Raw genomic sequence first — 16,464 nt, forward strand, 5'->3', positions numbered from 1 at the left:
AAGATATACATAGCAGATGGGACTAATTAGTAATGATGACGGGAGTGCTTTGTTCTGTTGTTTTTATCAGTTCATTGTAGGCGGAGGGAATGAGGTATCCTTGGTCTCCATTGCTATCGGCCGTGTTGTCGGATTTAACCTTCTTCTGTCAGTTTTCTTTCAGTGACATCCTAGAAATTTGTCGATAATATCTTAACATTGTCCAGTTTGATGTTGTGATCAGGACAGCTGATTATATGTTCAGAGATAGCTGATTTACGATCTGATATTTTAGTTGATGCTAGGTGTTCTTTAATGTTTAGGTTATATGGGGTGAAAGGTTTACCTCACCAGTCACAGATGATTTTGTAGACAACTCTTTGGGGTTTTAATCGTTTAGAGGTGTCCCTGCCATTGCCTTTGACTAGAGTTTTCAGTGGGTTGGAGCTGGTTAAATATATTGCAGTTCAGTTCTCCAAATGGGTACATTGTGTGAAGCCAATTTCTGCTGTTCACCAATGTGATGTTGCTGGGATATTGCTAAGAGCGGCCTAAAACCATATTCACACATTAGTAAGAACTTACACATTATTCGAAACGTTTTATGGTAGACATGTACAGGGCACCTCTTAATACAGTGGAAGCTGTTGAAACCGGCACTCATTGGTACTGAATAAACAGTCCAGTTTGGACAATATGCCGGATCGTAGAGATGATGATAAATGCACAAGTCAGGGAAGGGACTGTGATTTTATGCCGGTGTTGACAACTTGCCAGAATGGACAGATGCCGATATTGACAGCTTCCACTGTATTACGCATCGGACCCAACATAATGTCCGAAACGATTCTTTGTTTCTATTTGAGAGTATACACAACGACCATGTGCAACCACTCAGCCAAAGTCAGGTAATTCAGGCACTTAATTATTTTCATATTCAATAATTTAGTTAACACATCCCAGGTCATGACAATAATTGCAGATTGAAATATGCTCACCGATTAGTGAGATTTTGACACCACCACCTCAAGTGGCAAACCCGTCGTATTGTTGACTATTTCCGAATAGATTTAATTCATCATTTATGCCAAAACTGATGCTTTATCTATCTCAATGTTCAACGCGTCTCGCTTTGCCGAATGTCTGGATATACCGAAGGTACACAGCCCTCTAGGTTCGAGTTGCCAGGGTCAGATTGTACATTTTATTCCTAGCATGTACAGAGCATTTCACCACTAGTGCACGCCAGACAGGTGCATGCTTGCAAAGACTGAAACATTCGTATGACTCCTCCCCCATCCCCCCGACTGCACGTTGATAGAGTTAGCAGGACGCTGGCTTTCGGTTACGTTTTAAGACTCACAGTGTGATTGCATACAACTTTGTCCAGCTAAGGCCACAATCACCCTTCTCCCTGGTATTTACACCACTCATTTAAATGTGTGTTGTCCCGGGACAGAGTGACACTTCAGAACAAAGTAGGAAAGGTAAGTGAACAGCGAAAACGGTTCAGTCAACACCAGTCTGATTTGTTTTCTACAATTCCTTGTTATTGCATATCATCTTTTCAGTTGAATATCAGATGGGACGTTTCAGTGTAGAAGCTAACACCGTAATGAATCAAGTGATACCTGGCGTTAGTATCTACACCGAAAAGTCGCGCCTATTACATACATGATTTATTTCTTAGGTTCTTAATATCAGCTTTGAAATGCCGCTTACAGAAATTAAGGTCAGTTGATATATTAACGGCATGCTTCACGTATTTTCAGTAAGCTTTTGCGGACATAGTCCCTTGAAGTATGTATAACGAGCACGCTTAGTACCGACTTGACCGATACAGCTAAACGTTTTGTGGGTCCTACTCACCCTAAGTGAGTTTGGTTTTACGCCGCTTTCAGCAATATTCCAACAATATCACGACATGGAACACCAGAAATGAGCTTCACGCATTGTGCCCATGTGCGGAATCGAACCCGAGTCTTCGGTGTGACGAGCGACTATACTGTCCGCCTTGGTCACCCGAAGTAATGATTTAGGGGCTGATTATTGCAGCCTGTCCATACTACTAAATTTATTTAATTTAATAGTCTGTCTGTCATATTATTCAAACCGCAGTTATGAAAGTCTTAACATATTGGACAACGGAAATAAAGAACAGGAAATATAGCTGACACCATAAAACGATTTAAATAATTCACTTTTCATAAAGTTTGCTGATCAGGCGGAGCTATTTCTGTGAATGTTCCGTCGTTTTTCGTCAAAGAGGAAAACGTATTTATTGATTCATAGAAAGCATATTTAAAATGTACAACATTATACCTAGTCGGCATCCAATTTCATAGGACGAGTATATAGTTCAGATATTGGGCATTATATTGTTCTCGCACAATTTTCATGAAGGTACAAATTAGGAATAGAATCGCAAACGCTATCTATTTTTATCGAAACGAATTCCCGCAAACAATGACTATAATTTTTCACACTATTTTTTACCAGTGACCATCCGGCTTGAATTGGTTTTCAGGTGCACTTTTTAATTACTTCGTTTTTTCGGATATGTTACAGCAACATCCCAGCCCGTAGGATGTAAATAAATACATAAATAATAAATGTTATTTCAGTTTTTTTTCAGTTGAAGAAAGGGTAACTCTTTATACCAATCGGTTTGTTTTCACGTGGCAACCTTCATTTGGTTATTTTATCAGCTTTAGTACTGAATAAAATTGAATTTCGTTTCCACTTTTGAAAAATTTACAGTTTGCGGATCCGTAAACCAAGTACTAAAACAGTGTTGTCACAGCAACCATCGCCGGGGGATTCAAGAACAAAACCGAACAAAATATATCCAGAAAATTTATCAGCTATACATGTGCCCTTATATGTGCAATAATTAATATGTTGAAATAAAATTTAAAAAATGCTTAAAGATAATGCTTACGTGATTTTCCCGCTTATAATATAAACCGCTTATAATATATACAATAAATCATAATATTCTATAATACACAAATAAACAAATAAAAATAAATTAATACATAAAAGATATACCCAGATCCGGTCACTTTTAATCTGTTACCTACACCGAAACGTCGCTCTCAGTACAATAAAGGACGTTGACTATCTATAGAAATTCCTCTCAAAGACGTTAAACTTTCACTGAGTTGGTAGACTGTGTCACAGTGGTTCAACGACCGGTGTTGACACTAGACGTTATGTGAGATTTTAATGAGGTTACTGGAAAGGCACAGGCGTTGTACAAATTGTAAAAACGAACATTCACCTGATGGTGATCAAACGAATGTCGGGGTAAGGTCTTGTCATATAAATAAAAGAAAATATCATTTAGTGGCAAATGTATGCTTTGGAACTGAGTTTCATCTTGTGCGACTCATTTTGAGAGGTAACCTTCGAGCGTCAAATAACGAAATTTAAAGTCTAATCTCTGTGTGATGTCACGAGCGGAATTCTTAATATTTAAGACAAATAGTTCTCACTACCACCATGTATGGTATAATAAAAAAAACACTTTCTCCCTGGACTAATATAGTTAAAGTACGAGGACGCTTAGTTCAGGGTAACCCGCGTAACTAGGAATCTCTAAGCTGGTTTCTGTCTCTCAGTATAAAGCTAGCTTTGATGCAACTTAACAAAGGGCACAGGTGGCCGGGAACCAGTTCAGGCAACCAGAAGTGTCAATTTACTCTCCTACCCAGAGTTTCATTCGAAAAGCCATGCTAAGTCATCCCGGTTCCCTTTGCTCGTGGTAGCTTCTGCCAAAGTTACTGATTGTGATATGCGAGACGGGTCCCAGCTTATGCTAAAAGTAGTTTACAGTCATCACTCCGCCGGAGTGTGCAATCAGCATCGCCAAGCGACCTTGTGACGTCATGTTCTGAATATTGTGACGTCACAATAACAACGTAATACCACCATAAGATGGAGGAAATAGCCCAAGCAAAGTGACACTTTTGCTGTAAGTAACAGGTTTTGAATCGTTAAATACTGGGTAAATGCTTAGAATAAATGTTGCACTGCGGAAATATTTCAATGCACTCAAACCCTGCGTCATGTAAAAGTGATTCATGCAGGAGCTACACACGTGGTCACCAGCAACAAAGAGCCCGTAGATCACAGCTGTGTTTCAGCCTATGATATGTCTTTATGAAATCTATAGCTGAAGACCTTTGTATTGTTTAGTAGTGGAACAAAGATTGTACTGAGTTTAGTTTTCTCCTCATGCAGCAATATTCTAGTCATATGGCGGCGGTCTGTAAATTATCGACTCTGGGTCAGACAATTCAGTGATCAACAGTGTGAACAAAGATCTACGTAATTGGGATATGATGACACGTTTCAACCAAGTCAGCTGGCCTGACCATCTGATCGTGTTAGTGCCTCTTACGACAAACACGAGTTAGCAAAGATCAATTACAACCCGGATCTTCAACGGTTAGTAGAGATTGTAAGCCGTGTAAAACTTCAGGATGGCTTTCGGAAAAAGAGCAATAAAGATTTGTCTGGAAAACGTATTGATATCCATTAACTATCGGTTTATAAACCATGACACTTTATCTCTTCTTTTAAATGCTAACATCATTTTCGTCATACCGCGACTCCTAAAGCATCTGTACAAAACAGTCGTTTTGAAGTGTGCCTTCGAGTGGAAATTCCAACGTTTCGTCTGTTTCATTTGTACGTCATATGATCGTGTTTCTGTCAATCATAAGCGTGCAAAAGACGTTTGAAATTTAGATTTCGTGCAAAGGCGCTATCTTGACTTCACTTGTCACATTCAGGAGACATGGATATGAGACCAAGATTTATGTTGTGAAGTAACAAAGTTGCATTGATGGTTTTGTGGGCGATGGGATCGCGGTGAAAGTGTTCGTCACGCTGAAGGCCTGGGTTCGATTTCCGACATAGGTACAATGTCTAAAGCCTCGCTCTGTTCTAGTATTCCCCGTCGTTATGCTGCTGGCTAATTGCTAAAATCGGCGTAAAACAAAACTCACTCAGTGATGGCTCGGCAGTGCATATACTATTTCAGTTTGCTGAAAGAAAACATTATTATTAACGCTTGATTTTAAATTAGATGTTATTATATACTCTGCTTATACTGTGTTAGAAAATAACTGCACGTAATAACACTTAGTATACTGTCTACGTTTTGGAAATGGCGACGTCTCACAGTGCAGCACAGGGCGTAATGCAGTCACCCCCAGCTGACGGTATAGATGGGATGCAAAGGTTCAATAAAAATGCATTCACTTCCAGTCACTCTGTCGAACAGGATAAACTAATCCACTAAAGTTTCACTGCGTTTATGTTCTAGATAAACGACAAAGGGAAGACTGCGCCCTCTAAGGGAATACTGGTTGTTGATTGGTTGGGAAAATAACGGGGCGGGGCTTGTGGTGCATCACTGGACTGATCGCTGTCGATGGTTCTGTTTTGTTGTCTCTGGCTTATGGGTGTACGTGCGTGCGAGCGTGCGAGCGTGCGAGCGTGCGAGCATGCGAGCGTGCGTGTATGTATGATATAGGTGAAAACCAGTACACGCTCAAACGACTGCATGGCGAGTTATAGTCTTTGGTATTTTTCATTATATCACCTATCTGATTATAACTCGCCACAGATATTAACGATCACGAAAAGTCAGTTTGGTTCAACAAGGAATTAACCTGTACTAGTGTTCTGTATTTTCAGGAATTTTGTTTTGCCCAAAATGGCATTGTCCATCCGATACTTTAGACGTCACTTCCACACCAACAACCAGGAAACAGGAATATTCCCCAATTTCCCAAATCAAAAACTGTTCAGGGCCCGCATGCACAAAGCAATCTTATTCGACCCATTGACTTCTTGATATCAAGCACGAATTGTTGTATCATGGTACACTCTTGACTTTTGCCATACCGTACCGGTTGCTCATCAAAGGACATGTTGCTACCTGTGTGCCAATACGTGGTTCTCAGCAGCTTGCCAGAAACCTTATGAGTGAGTTTAGTTTTACGCCACACTCTGCAATATTCGAGCTACATGGCGATGGTCTATAAATAATCAGTAAGACAATCCAGTAACGAGCAGTATGATCATCGATCTGCACATTTGGTATACGACGACACACGTCACCAAGTCAGCGACTCTGATCACCCGATACGTTAGTCGCTTCCAAGCATGTGTTACTGAAGATCAGTTTTCACTCAGATCTTCACCGGTCTCACCTTATAATGTCACACTGCAGTTAGTGGTTTAAATATTTTCTTTGTGCCAAAATTTCAGTTATTTGTCGTTTTTTTACGGATAATTTCAATTATTTTTTCGTCGTTTTTTTATTCGGAAATTTCAAAATTATCAATTCACTTTTGAATTATCCACGTAAAGAATACAATGCTCCACGAGACATGTACTGCTTGTGACATATCGAAATACTGATAGAGGCTCCGTACAATCATGCTGTCCTAACGCCGAAGTTTAGTTGACGTGCTTATGCTAAAGGTGGATATCATGATCTGAAGGTGCCGTATACTCACAACAATCGCAACCACTCGCCCTAACCTCCAAGAAGCCATTGTCCCATCTCGATGAATGTTATTTGCGAAAAGACGACAAACGTGATAGAAATTCCCGTGTACTTAAATTGGTTATGGCATTTTCTGATATTTCGATATTTTACATGCGCTTTCCGCTTTTTAGGCCATGTAATTATTAGTAGCTACAAGTTTCAAAATAACTAAATGACTAATAATCTTCAGTTTTACACTTTGTGCTTAAATTTCACTTTATTGGGCATAATTGAGACTGAGGTTTTCATACTTTTTCAGCGTATGCATTTAAAATTGTATCCTTGACCAAGCAATGATTCGAAATGACATTAGCCATTCATAAATCAGATTTACGAGAGCAGATTAAAACTTCCTACATGCCCTCACTGCGAACGCTTTACCCTCTTTACCCTCTAGGCTGCCCCACCGCCCTGGTTTTGGATCGAGGTATGGGTGAAGCATATCAAATTATGCTCATACTTCTTAGCATCACTGCTATCCAAAATATGACAATTTAAATCGATCGTTAAACTAATAAATACTTTCTTTCTTTTCATATAGTCCAACGACAGCGTGTCTCTGCCGACGTCCTACATGGCTGACGCACCCGCCCCATCACCTCCACAGGACGACGTCGTCACTAGCCTGACCCTCAAGCGGCGTGTTTACACGAGGCTGGAAATTGACGAAGTCTACAAAGACGAGACTCCTCCCTGGACCTTCGCTGGCTACTTCAAGTCGGCATGCAGATGCTCCAAAGACAAAGTTATCTCCGGCCTCCTGGGCGTCTTCCCCATCGTCAACGTCATCAGGAAGTATCAGCTACGACGGTACATCCTTGATGACTTCTTGTCGGGTCTCTCTACTGCTTTCCTTCATCTCCCACAGGGGCTGGGTTTTGGACTGCTTGCCTCTTTGGCCCCCATCAACGGCCTGTATGCAACCTTCTTCCCAATCCTCCTGTATACGCTCTTTGGAACCTCTCAGCATGTCAGCATGGGAACGAATGCCGTAATTGCCCTCATGACGGCTAACATCGTTGAACGCGAGGGAGACATGTTCAAGGCATCGTTTGTCAACGGGACAGTTGCTGATGCGGAGTTTCTGAACTACAAAGTGGGCGTGGCAATGGCGGCGACGTTCTTCAGCGGACTGATATTGTTAGTGATGGGAACTCTTCGCCTTGGCTTTCTTACCATGTACTTATCCGTGTCATTCGTCGGTGGGTTCACCACGGCATCAGCTGTACACATCGCCACAAGTCAGGTGGGCAAGATGCTTAATATCAAAGTTAAGGCATTCTCTGGAGCAGGAAAGGTCATCCTTACGTACGTGGCCATTTTCACCAACATCGCAAAAACCAACCCAGCCGACATCATCATTGCCCTCATCAGTGTTGCCATTCTTCTGGCTGTCAAAATAGGAATCAATGAACGGTTCGCGAGTAAACTGAAGATTCCAGTACCCATTGATCTCATAGTAGTTGTTGTTGGGACAATTATATCACACTTCGCAGAACTCAACAAACATTTCAACATCGCCATTGTTGGCGACGTACCGACAGGACTGCCTGTGCCTATGCTGCCGAATTTAGGATCCATTCCAAGGATAGCAACAGATGGGTTCGTCATTGCAATCATAATATTTGCCATGACGATATCAATGGCGAAGCTGATGGCACGACAGCATGACTACGAGCTTGACTACAACCAGGAACTGATAGCCTATGGCATGAGCAATTTTGCCTCCTCTTTCTTCCACTGTTTCCCATCCTGTACGGCTCCTCCCAGAACGATGATCCTCAGCTCATTAGGAGCCAAGACGACCCTGAACGGTATCCCGTCAGCCATCTTCATTCTCATCGTCCTGCTGGCCGCTGGTCAGCTGTTCGTCTCCCTACCGATCGCTGTCCTGGCTGCTATGATTGTTGTTGCAATGAAGAACCTCCTGTTGCAGGTACGGCAGCTCCCAGGACTATGGAGGTCAAGCAAGGCGGACTTCACCATCTGGCTCTTCACCTTCCTCGTCGGGGTGCTAGCAGATCTGGACCTCGGAATCATCGTTGGCATAGGAATATCCGTCCTCACCGTTGTCGTTCACACACAGCTCACAGCGGGGTCTGTCTCGGGTGTCTCGACAAAGGAGGACGTGATGTTGTCGGAGGGAATCCGGGATGGGACAAGACAGATTCCTGGCATCTCGGTGTTCTTCTTCAACTCAATGTTGTATTTTGCCAACGCGGAGAAGTTCAAGAAGGAGATATTCGAGAAGGTGTACCATCCGGCTACAAGGGAAATCACCAAGAAAGATACCAGTGCAAAAGGGTCGGGTAAAGGTGAAGCGTCTGACGGCGACGATGGCACGGATGTCGACCATGACGACGTTGTGGCTGTCGTTTCGGATGACTCCCACATTCACAGCATCATCATTGACTGTTCCGCCATGTCCTTCATTGACATCGGTGGTGTGAATATGCTGCAGGTAGTGGCGTCGAAGTATGGAAAGGTAGATACAAAAGTCTACCTAGCCTGTGTTGGGCAGTATATGTGGAAGACTCTCGACAGAGCTGGCTTCTTTAACAATTTCCCAAAGGAACATGTATTCTTTGACGTGTGGGATGCCGTGACCGCTATTCAAAAGAAAGGTTCCAGAGGATCGACTTACCTCTAAACGAACGTGTCTTGTATTAAGACTCGTTTTTGCAGATTCTGGTAAAGTAGATACGTATTTTACTGAGGTAGTTCTGTTTTGTACAGTGTAGTGCTATAGGGGCGGGACGGATAGCCTATGGGTTAGCGCGTCCACACACCACGGTGAAGACATCATGAAGCCCATTTCTGATTTACTCCGCCCTAACATTACTGGAATGTTGCTAAAAGCGGCGTAAAACCATACTCACCCACTCACTGCAAGAAGAACTGACGTTGAAAGTAGTTTTCAAAGACGAGGTGCTATCTCGATCCGATAGAGAAATCAGGTCCGTTAATACAGATAGTTCAGCATGGTGCTCTCTTCTTAACTGGTATCGAGCAAAATGGTCATGCGTGGAGTTTTAACTCCCCAACAGTTGGAAAATTATATTGTAACAATTAAAAGTTGAAAAGGGGGTATTTTGAGGATTTCACTTCCTAAAGGAAACGGACCCACTTTTTGTGGACCTGAGACGTTTCAGCCTTAGCTCCAACGCTGCTAAAGCTTTGTGAAGCTGAACTCGGTTGAACATGTCGAAATCCACGCTAAGACTATCGTAACTGCCATGCTATATCCAGTACGTCCGTAACAGTACGACCTAGGTAACGGTAGGTTAAACAATAGAGGCTTTGTTGATCGGGACGTTGGATAGTTTTAGCACGGGTCCCTGGATCCAGTTTTGTTATTTACCCAATATCGCATGGCCCCGATTTCTCGAAACAAACTTAAATTTGACATTTGACTTTTGGCTTTAGTTACCGGTTTTACTCAAATTTGAGAAAACGCAGGACAATGCATTTCCCAGAATACATGTATTCTGAAATCGAGATTTAACAAAGTAGAAAATTTAAATTTAGTCGATATTTTACTTGAGTTGCTTTGGCTGTTTCAGTTAAGAAATACAGTTGAGTTAGAAATTCTGCTGTTTCAAATTGTCAAACTCGGTTAACTTTGAAATTTGAATACAAACTTAAGTTTGTTTCGAGAAATCGGGTCTAGGGACCCCTTTCACAAAATACTAAGTTGACCGTAAGTCACTAAGGTAACCTTACTACAATGTTGAAGAATGGGGGTTAAGGTTAACCTTAGTAAATGTTGCCTCGTGAAAGGAGCCCATGGACAATTTTTCTGCCTCATAGATATAAAGTTTCGTGTTACATTTCTTGTATATGTTTTAAGAAAATGCGACAAATTTATATGAACATTCTGTATCACGATTCACCTATAAGCTAACTACTGAAATTGACTTGAAACGTTTTTCATATTCAGATGGTGCATAGCATATATACGTATATTTTTGTTAGAAAAACCCAATAAATAAATTAAAAAATAACACTTGCGTGTATTTTGTTATCATTATACACACGTACCTCTTCTTGATCTTTGGACAAGTAAGGTTATTTGGTATAAGGCGGAAAGAAGTTTTACCTAAGGTTTCCAAGGAAACGGAGTTAATTCACCATAACGTAGGCTTTCTTTAATCTCAAAACCTGATGTATAGGATCTAGAACCAGACAGTTGTCAACTTTCCCAATGCAAACTGGTTGATTTCTTTGCCACACTGGCCCCGATTTCTCGAAAAAAAACTTAAGTCTGAGTTTTGACTTAAGTCTGATTTTTCACTCAAATTTGAGAAAACGTATTTCCCAGAATGAACTGAAATCGACATAAAACTCAAACTATAGGGGAGAATTTGAGTTTGTTTATGTTTCAAAAATGCAGTTATAAAAGTCCAGAGCGATGAAATTAGGCGATATTAGTTTACTTTGGCAAACGCTCGATTGGTTAGATTTCGAGATGCAGTCTTTAAATATGCGACACATAACTGCTAGATGCAGTCTTCAGCAGCCCATGCTTGAAGTAAGCACGTGACGTGATGATGCATGCCATGTTCATGTAACGCCCACTTCGCACATCCATCGATGCTCATAATATTAATCACTGGGTTGCCAATCATGTTCCTGGAATACTGCCGAGGGACGATCCAACCACTTTAGTCTAGGTAGCCCATTGTCACTATTTGATCATCGATATCCAGACGGGACGGTGGGGGTAGCCTAGCAGTGAAGGCGTTCATTCGCCACGGTGATGACCCGGGGTCGATCCACCACATGGGTACAATGTGTTAAGCCCATTTCTGGTGCTCCCTAAAAGCGGCGTAAAACCCTACTTGCTCGCTCACTCGTTATTCACCTACGTGTAGTGGAATATTCACATGCGCCTCAGTGACTGAAACGCACATAAAATATTCAGAAACGTTCCCAGAACACCGGTTCATGTTGCCAGTTTTCACAGTTTATCATTTCTTAACCGTCTTTCTGATAAACCAGCTGCTTTACTGGGGGTTATATACTGTACAGTATATATACAGTACATGTTTGTGTTCTTACAGAACGTCCCGCTAGTTCATTTGGTCCTTTTGTATTGAACAGAAAGATGTCATCATTAGCAAGAATCAAACATTCTGAACTGAGGACTATGAATGAATTGATCCTGTTTAGTAGTGAGTGAGTTTAGTTTTACAATATTCGAGCTATATAATCGAGTGTGAACCAGACACTCCAGTGATCAACAACATGAGCATCGATCTGCGCAGTTGGGAACCGATGACATGTGTCAACCAAGTCAGAGAGCTTGACCACCCGGTCCTGTCGTGTTTAATAGAATATGTACAAAGGCACCATGATGACATTCGAAATTTATTACGTGCCTTTTTCGCAACACACATTTTTAATTTAACTCACCACTGAAACGTGTTTCCATTGCCTGAGGTAACTATGGCAGGTAATATCCTCCTTCCAATGGACTGCCTCTTCTTCTTCTTCTTCTTCTTCTTCTTCACAAATCTCTGCTCAGTTGCTATGATGACATCGTCTGTTGATTGATTTAGAACCTCCAGGTATACAATTCCGGTCGGATGACACAGAGAAACAGAACATATCATTGTAAACGTTTAATTAGAGGCATGGTGGCAGCTAACCTATCGACTTCCTTTACTTATTTTCATCAAGCAATGAATTAATTGTGCATTATTGTGTGTATTGCACACTGTCGCATCCTATCATTTACGATGGACATTGATTGTAAATCTCAAACAACAAATTTTTTTACAATCTTGACGTCTTTCCTACTCCAAAGTACATGTATATCAATGTCGAGACCTGTAATTGTGTTAAACATTAACATTTATCCTCACACGTAAATGTCGCTGTCTGATTGACTGAGCGCCCCTCTGTTGTTTTCAATGTACCCCGCTGGCAGTGGGATGTCCGTTGCATTCGCAATCGGTACTTCGTGGTAGTAATTCTCTATCTCGCATAACATTGACTTACGTATGATGTACGGAAATTACCGATGTCTTGCGTCCTTGGGGCTCAGGGAACATAAACTAAAATCGAGGGTACATCAACCCATGACCCCCTCGTGACCAGTGACCAAACTTGTACATTGAAACTTGTGATTGTTGATACAAGCGACTGGCCAAAAATATGAGATGAATTAAGCCAGAAGGCGTTTAAGAAGGCGCATCTTGTTTACTTAAATGACATTCCGTTGAACGAGGATCTCACTGAGGTCATAATAATATGAAAAGTTGGTAATTGGAAAATCACAGATGGTGAGATCAATGGACACAGTTGGACGAATGACTGGGAAGCATACACACGTGTCATACACCCTCAACGAAGCGGTCATTTTACAATTAAACGAATAGCTTCAAGATGGGAATCACACGTATTTGTTTTATATCGGTGTTTACGTACATATCATATTCTGTTTATCATCATTGGCAAGCCGATAATTCTTCAGGCAAGAGACACTTACAGAAGACAGACATCCAGCCTGGTTGAGACAGTGAATCAAGACCAGACACTGAGTGAGTGAGTGAGTGAGTGAGTGAGTGAGTGAGTGAGTGAGTGAGTGAGTGAGTGAGTGAGTGAGTGAGTGAGTGAGTGAGTGAGTGAGTGAGTGAGTGAGTGAGTGAGTGAGTGAGTGAGTGAGTGAGTGAGTGAGTGAGTGAGTGAGTGAGTGAGTTTGGTTTTGCGCCGCTTTTCGCAATATTCCGATGTATCACAGCGATGGGAACCAAAAATGAGTTTCACACATTGCACCCTGTGACTGTGGGAAGTCGAACCCTGAGGAGACCATGACACCAGATCATTTGGTTAGTTCTGGTGTATTCAATATTGCCCTCACAATCTCCACACCCTAATCGAATACTAGAGAACACAATTTAGTTAACATCGATCACAACAGTGGCCTGTCCTTCTAGATGTATTCACTTATGCTTGGTACTGATTCAACGTGATTGAACAGCCTGTGGCAGAGCCAGCCCTTCGCTGGATCATGGGGGTATATGGAGTATATTTGTGTTTGGGCTGGAGGTCTTAGAAACAATAAACTCTTTTGACCTTTTACATCTTTCACGTTATATCTAAAGAAACATTGATGGGAAAAAACATAATCGTCCAGTAATATCAGACATTAAACAAATTAAATAATCTAGCGTGACATAATAGGTTTAACTAATTCAGGAGTCTTAAAGCCCTAGCCCAAAAGTGTCAATAATGCATTTTCCATATTTCTAAACTGCAACGAAGAAACGTTTTCTCGAATGATTTCGCAAGGATTATCTCCACCTGGGCTCACATGTATTGTGCAGATAAATAATGTTACATATTTTTATATTCCTGAATAAAATAACTTTACTTACTTGGTGTCAGTCAGTCCATGGGATTTATGGAAATTGGATGAAAACCACGTTTCAACAGACCACAACAGTCTATTTCGCTCCATGTTCATACATTAATAGCGGCTTTGTCCCATCAAGCTAATATAATAACGATAGTAGGAGAACCTGGATATAAAATATAAAATCCGATATTCTACTATTTCGATATAAATCCCTGTTCTCTGCATATTGGCCTTTTGCATCACACTGTCTTTACTTGGTTTCATAAAACGCAACAGAGGAGCGACCACAAGCTCTTAACATGCCTTTGTAGGTACATCGCTATAAGGAGCTAAGAAAACACCGGATGTTGTAGAAGTTGCTTCCCTTGGACAAAGAAACGTGTTGTGAAACCATTCTTAATACGTATAAATATCGTCAAAGGTTTGTGTCATTCATCTCTTTCCATTTGAAACATATATGTGATCGCTTGACAAGGTTAATGGTGAACTTTGTCATGTAAGGGACTTGGTCCACACCGAAAGTTGCTTTGAACGAGCGTTGAGATTCCTGACAGACCATCGGTTTCTACGCATGTATTTCTCTTAAGAAAACTGGGGTAAAACGCTTATTCTAACATTATATGTGCAAGTCCGGGTGAAATCGTGGACAATGCTATTTCGCTGACACAAATTCGCATACGTGTTGATGATTAGTGATACGTGAATATGCATTTATGTACGTCATTACATACAGCAAATCTACACTTAACTTGAAAAAAACCCCACTACAACACTGGTCGTATCTAGTCACCGGGGTCTAGACAATTTGCCACATAGATATTTCCCCACACAGACAGTTATCACACAAGGTTAACAAAATCAAAACTTTAAATGATTTTGAAGATAAAAATTACTTACATCATCGAGAAACCCTAACACAGGGATACAATTATTCAGTCTGGTGAGTGAACTACTTATGTTCGGCATCAGTAGTCAGGGCACACTTTTACTTACTAGTATATATGACCAGCACGTTTCGATTTGATAGTGGGATTTTTAAAAAAAAACCCATCCTTTTCAGCTCTCTTCATTTCCCTTCACTGATACATAATAACTGTTCAATATACATTCAAAACACCATCATCCTAACAGAGGATTCATAATCTCTCTCATCTCAGTTAAATTCAGTAGTGTGTTAAACTGTTTGATTAACATTTGAAATATCATCACCCAAAGAAATTCATTACAAAAACAACATAACCTGCTCTGCTCAAGGTGGATAAAAATGCTGAAGAATGAGAACTGTTTTTACACAGTTTATATATTCTGTATTGGCAACATTTCGACATAATGTCAAAATTTTCCATGCCAGAAGCAGAAATCAACTGTTCCAAAGGATTTCTTTTTTAAATAACTTTGTGCTGCAACTGTAATCAACTGATGCTGGATTATATATTTTCTGATGAAATAACACTTTCATCCTGAAATTGCATCAAAATTGCTTGGAATTACACCTTTGGGTATATTTGTAAGCTAATCACGTGTAAAGTCTTTGAATGTCATTTAGAAGTGTAAATACATAAGAATGAAGATTATATGGATATCAACTTCTTTATGAGAGAACACAACGTTTCGGAGTTAATGCTTACTCCTCATGATGAAGGAGTAAGCATTAACTCTGAAACGTTGTGTTCTCTCATAAAGAAGTTGATATCCATATAATCTTCATTCCTAATCACGTGTAGATTTGTTGAAAATACATAGGCTGTTGGGTGTTTTTTCTGTGAGTTTATGAGAATGCACAGAGAGTAATCTTTGTACCTATAAAACAATGCTAGCAATCAAATGCAATTTAAAATTAAATTGTCATGGTTTGTTATAATTTATCTCAATTTTCACATTTTATGAAATGGGTTTGTTGGCACCAGTTTGTTTCCCTGAAGTCTCAGAGCCTGCACTAACTGGGTTTTAAGAAAAAAAAGAAAGCCATATATCATACCAAAGAACATGTATTCAGAAATAAAAGTGACATTTTTTTTTTGATCAATGCTCTCAAGACTTATAGTGGAAGGCCATTGTTCTGTTCAGTATTCACCTATATATATATTGTGTAAATCTGTATGTACTCTGGGCCTATGGACCCTATTACTGAATAAAGGAATTGAATTGAATTGAAGAAAACAGTATTGATGTATCTGGCATCCCTAACATCAGTATTATGTTCAGATACATACTAGTAGTACATATTACTACAGGCACTTCTTGTGATTTGTCTCCTAACTTTGTTTCTCTTCATGTGTCAAGACATCAATTTATGAGCACGGGTTACTGAAGCAGGGACCTGTGAAGGTCACAGGGTAGAATAGGCCTTCAGCAACCCATGCTTGCCGTAAAAATCTACTATGCTTGTTGTAAGAAGTGACTAATGCTATTGGGTGGTCAGACTCGCTGACTTGGTTGACACATGTCCTCGGTTCTCAATTGTGCAGATCGATGTTCATGATGTTGATCACTGGATTGTCTGGTCCAGACTCGATTATTTACAGACCACCGCCATATAGCTGGAATATTGCTG

General features: G+C 40.6%; 1 protein-coding gene across 2 annotated transcripts in view; it reads left to right on the forward strand.

The window, feature by feature from the left end:
- The window catches only part of LOC137261114 (prestin-like), a 47,447-nt gene extending 36,899 nt beyond the window's left edge, over positions 1-10,548 (forward strand). Inside the window, exon 2 of one of the 2 annotated variants that reach the window (XM_067798799.1) lies at positions 7,089-10,513. In XM_067798799.1, the coding sequence (XP_067654900.1) occupies positions 7,089-9,197 (2,109 nt within the window). In that variant the 3' untranslated portion in view covers positions 9,198-10,513. Of the gene's footprint in view, positions 1-7,088 lie in introns of both variants that reach the window. The other variant, XM_067798798.1, reaches the window with a different exon arrangement.
- The last annotated feature ends 5,916 nt before the right edge of the window (positions 10,549-16,464 follow it).

This window comes from Haliotis asinina, chromosome 14 (assembly GCF_037392515.1).
Source record: "Haliotis asinina isolate JCU_RB_2024 chromosome 14, JCU_Hal_asi_v2, whole genome shotgun sequence".
Lineage (NCBI taxonomy): Eukaryota > Metazoa > Mollusca > Gastropoda > Lepetellida > Haliotidae > Haliotis > Haliotis asinina.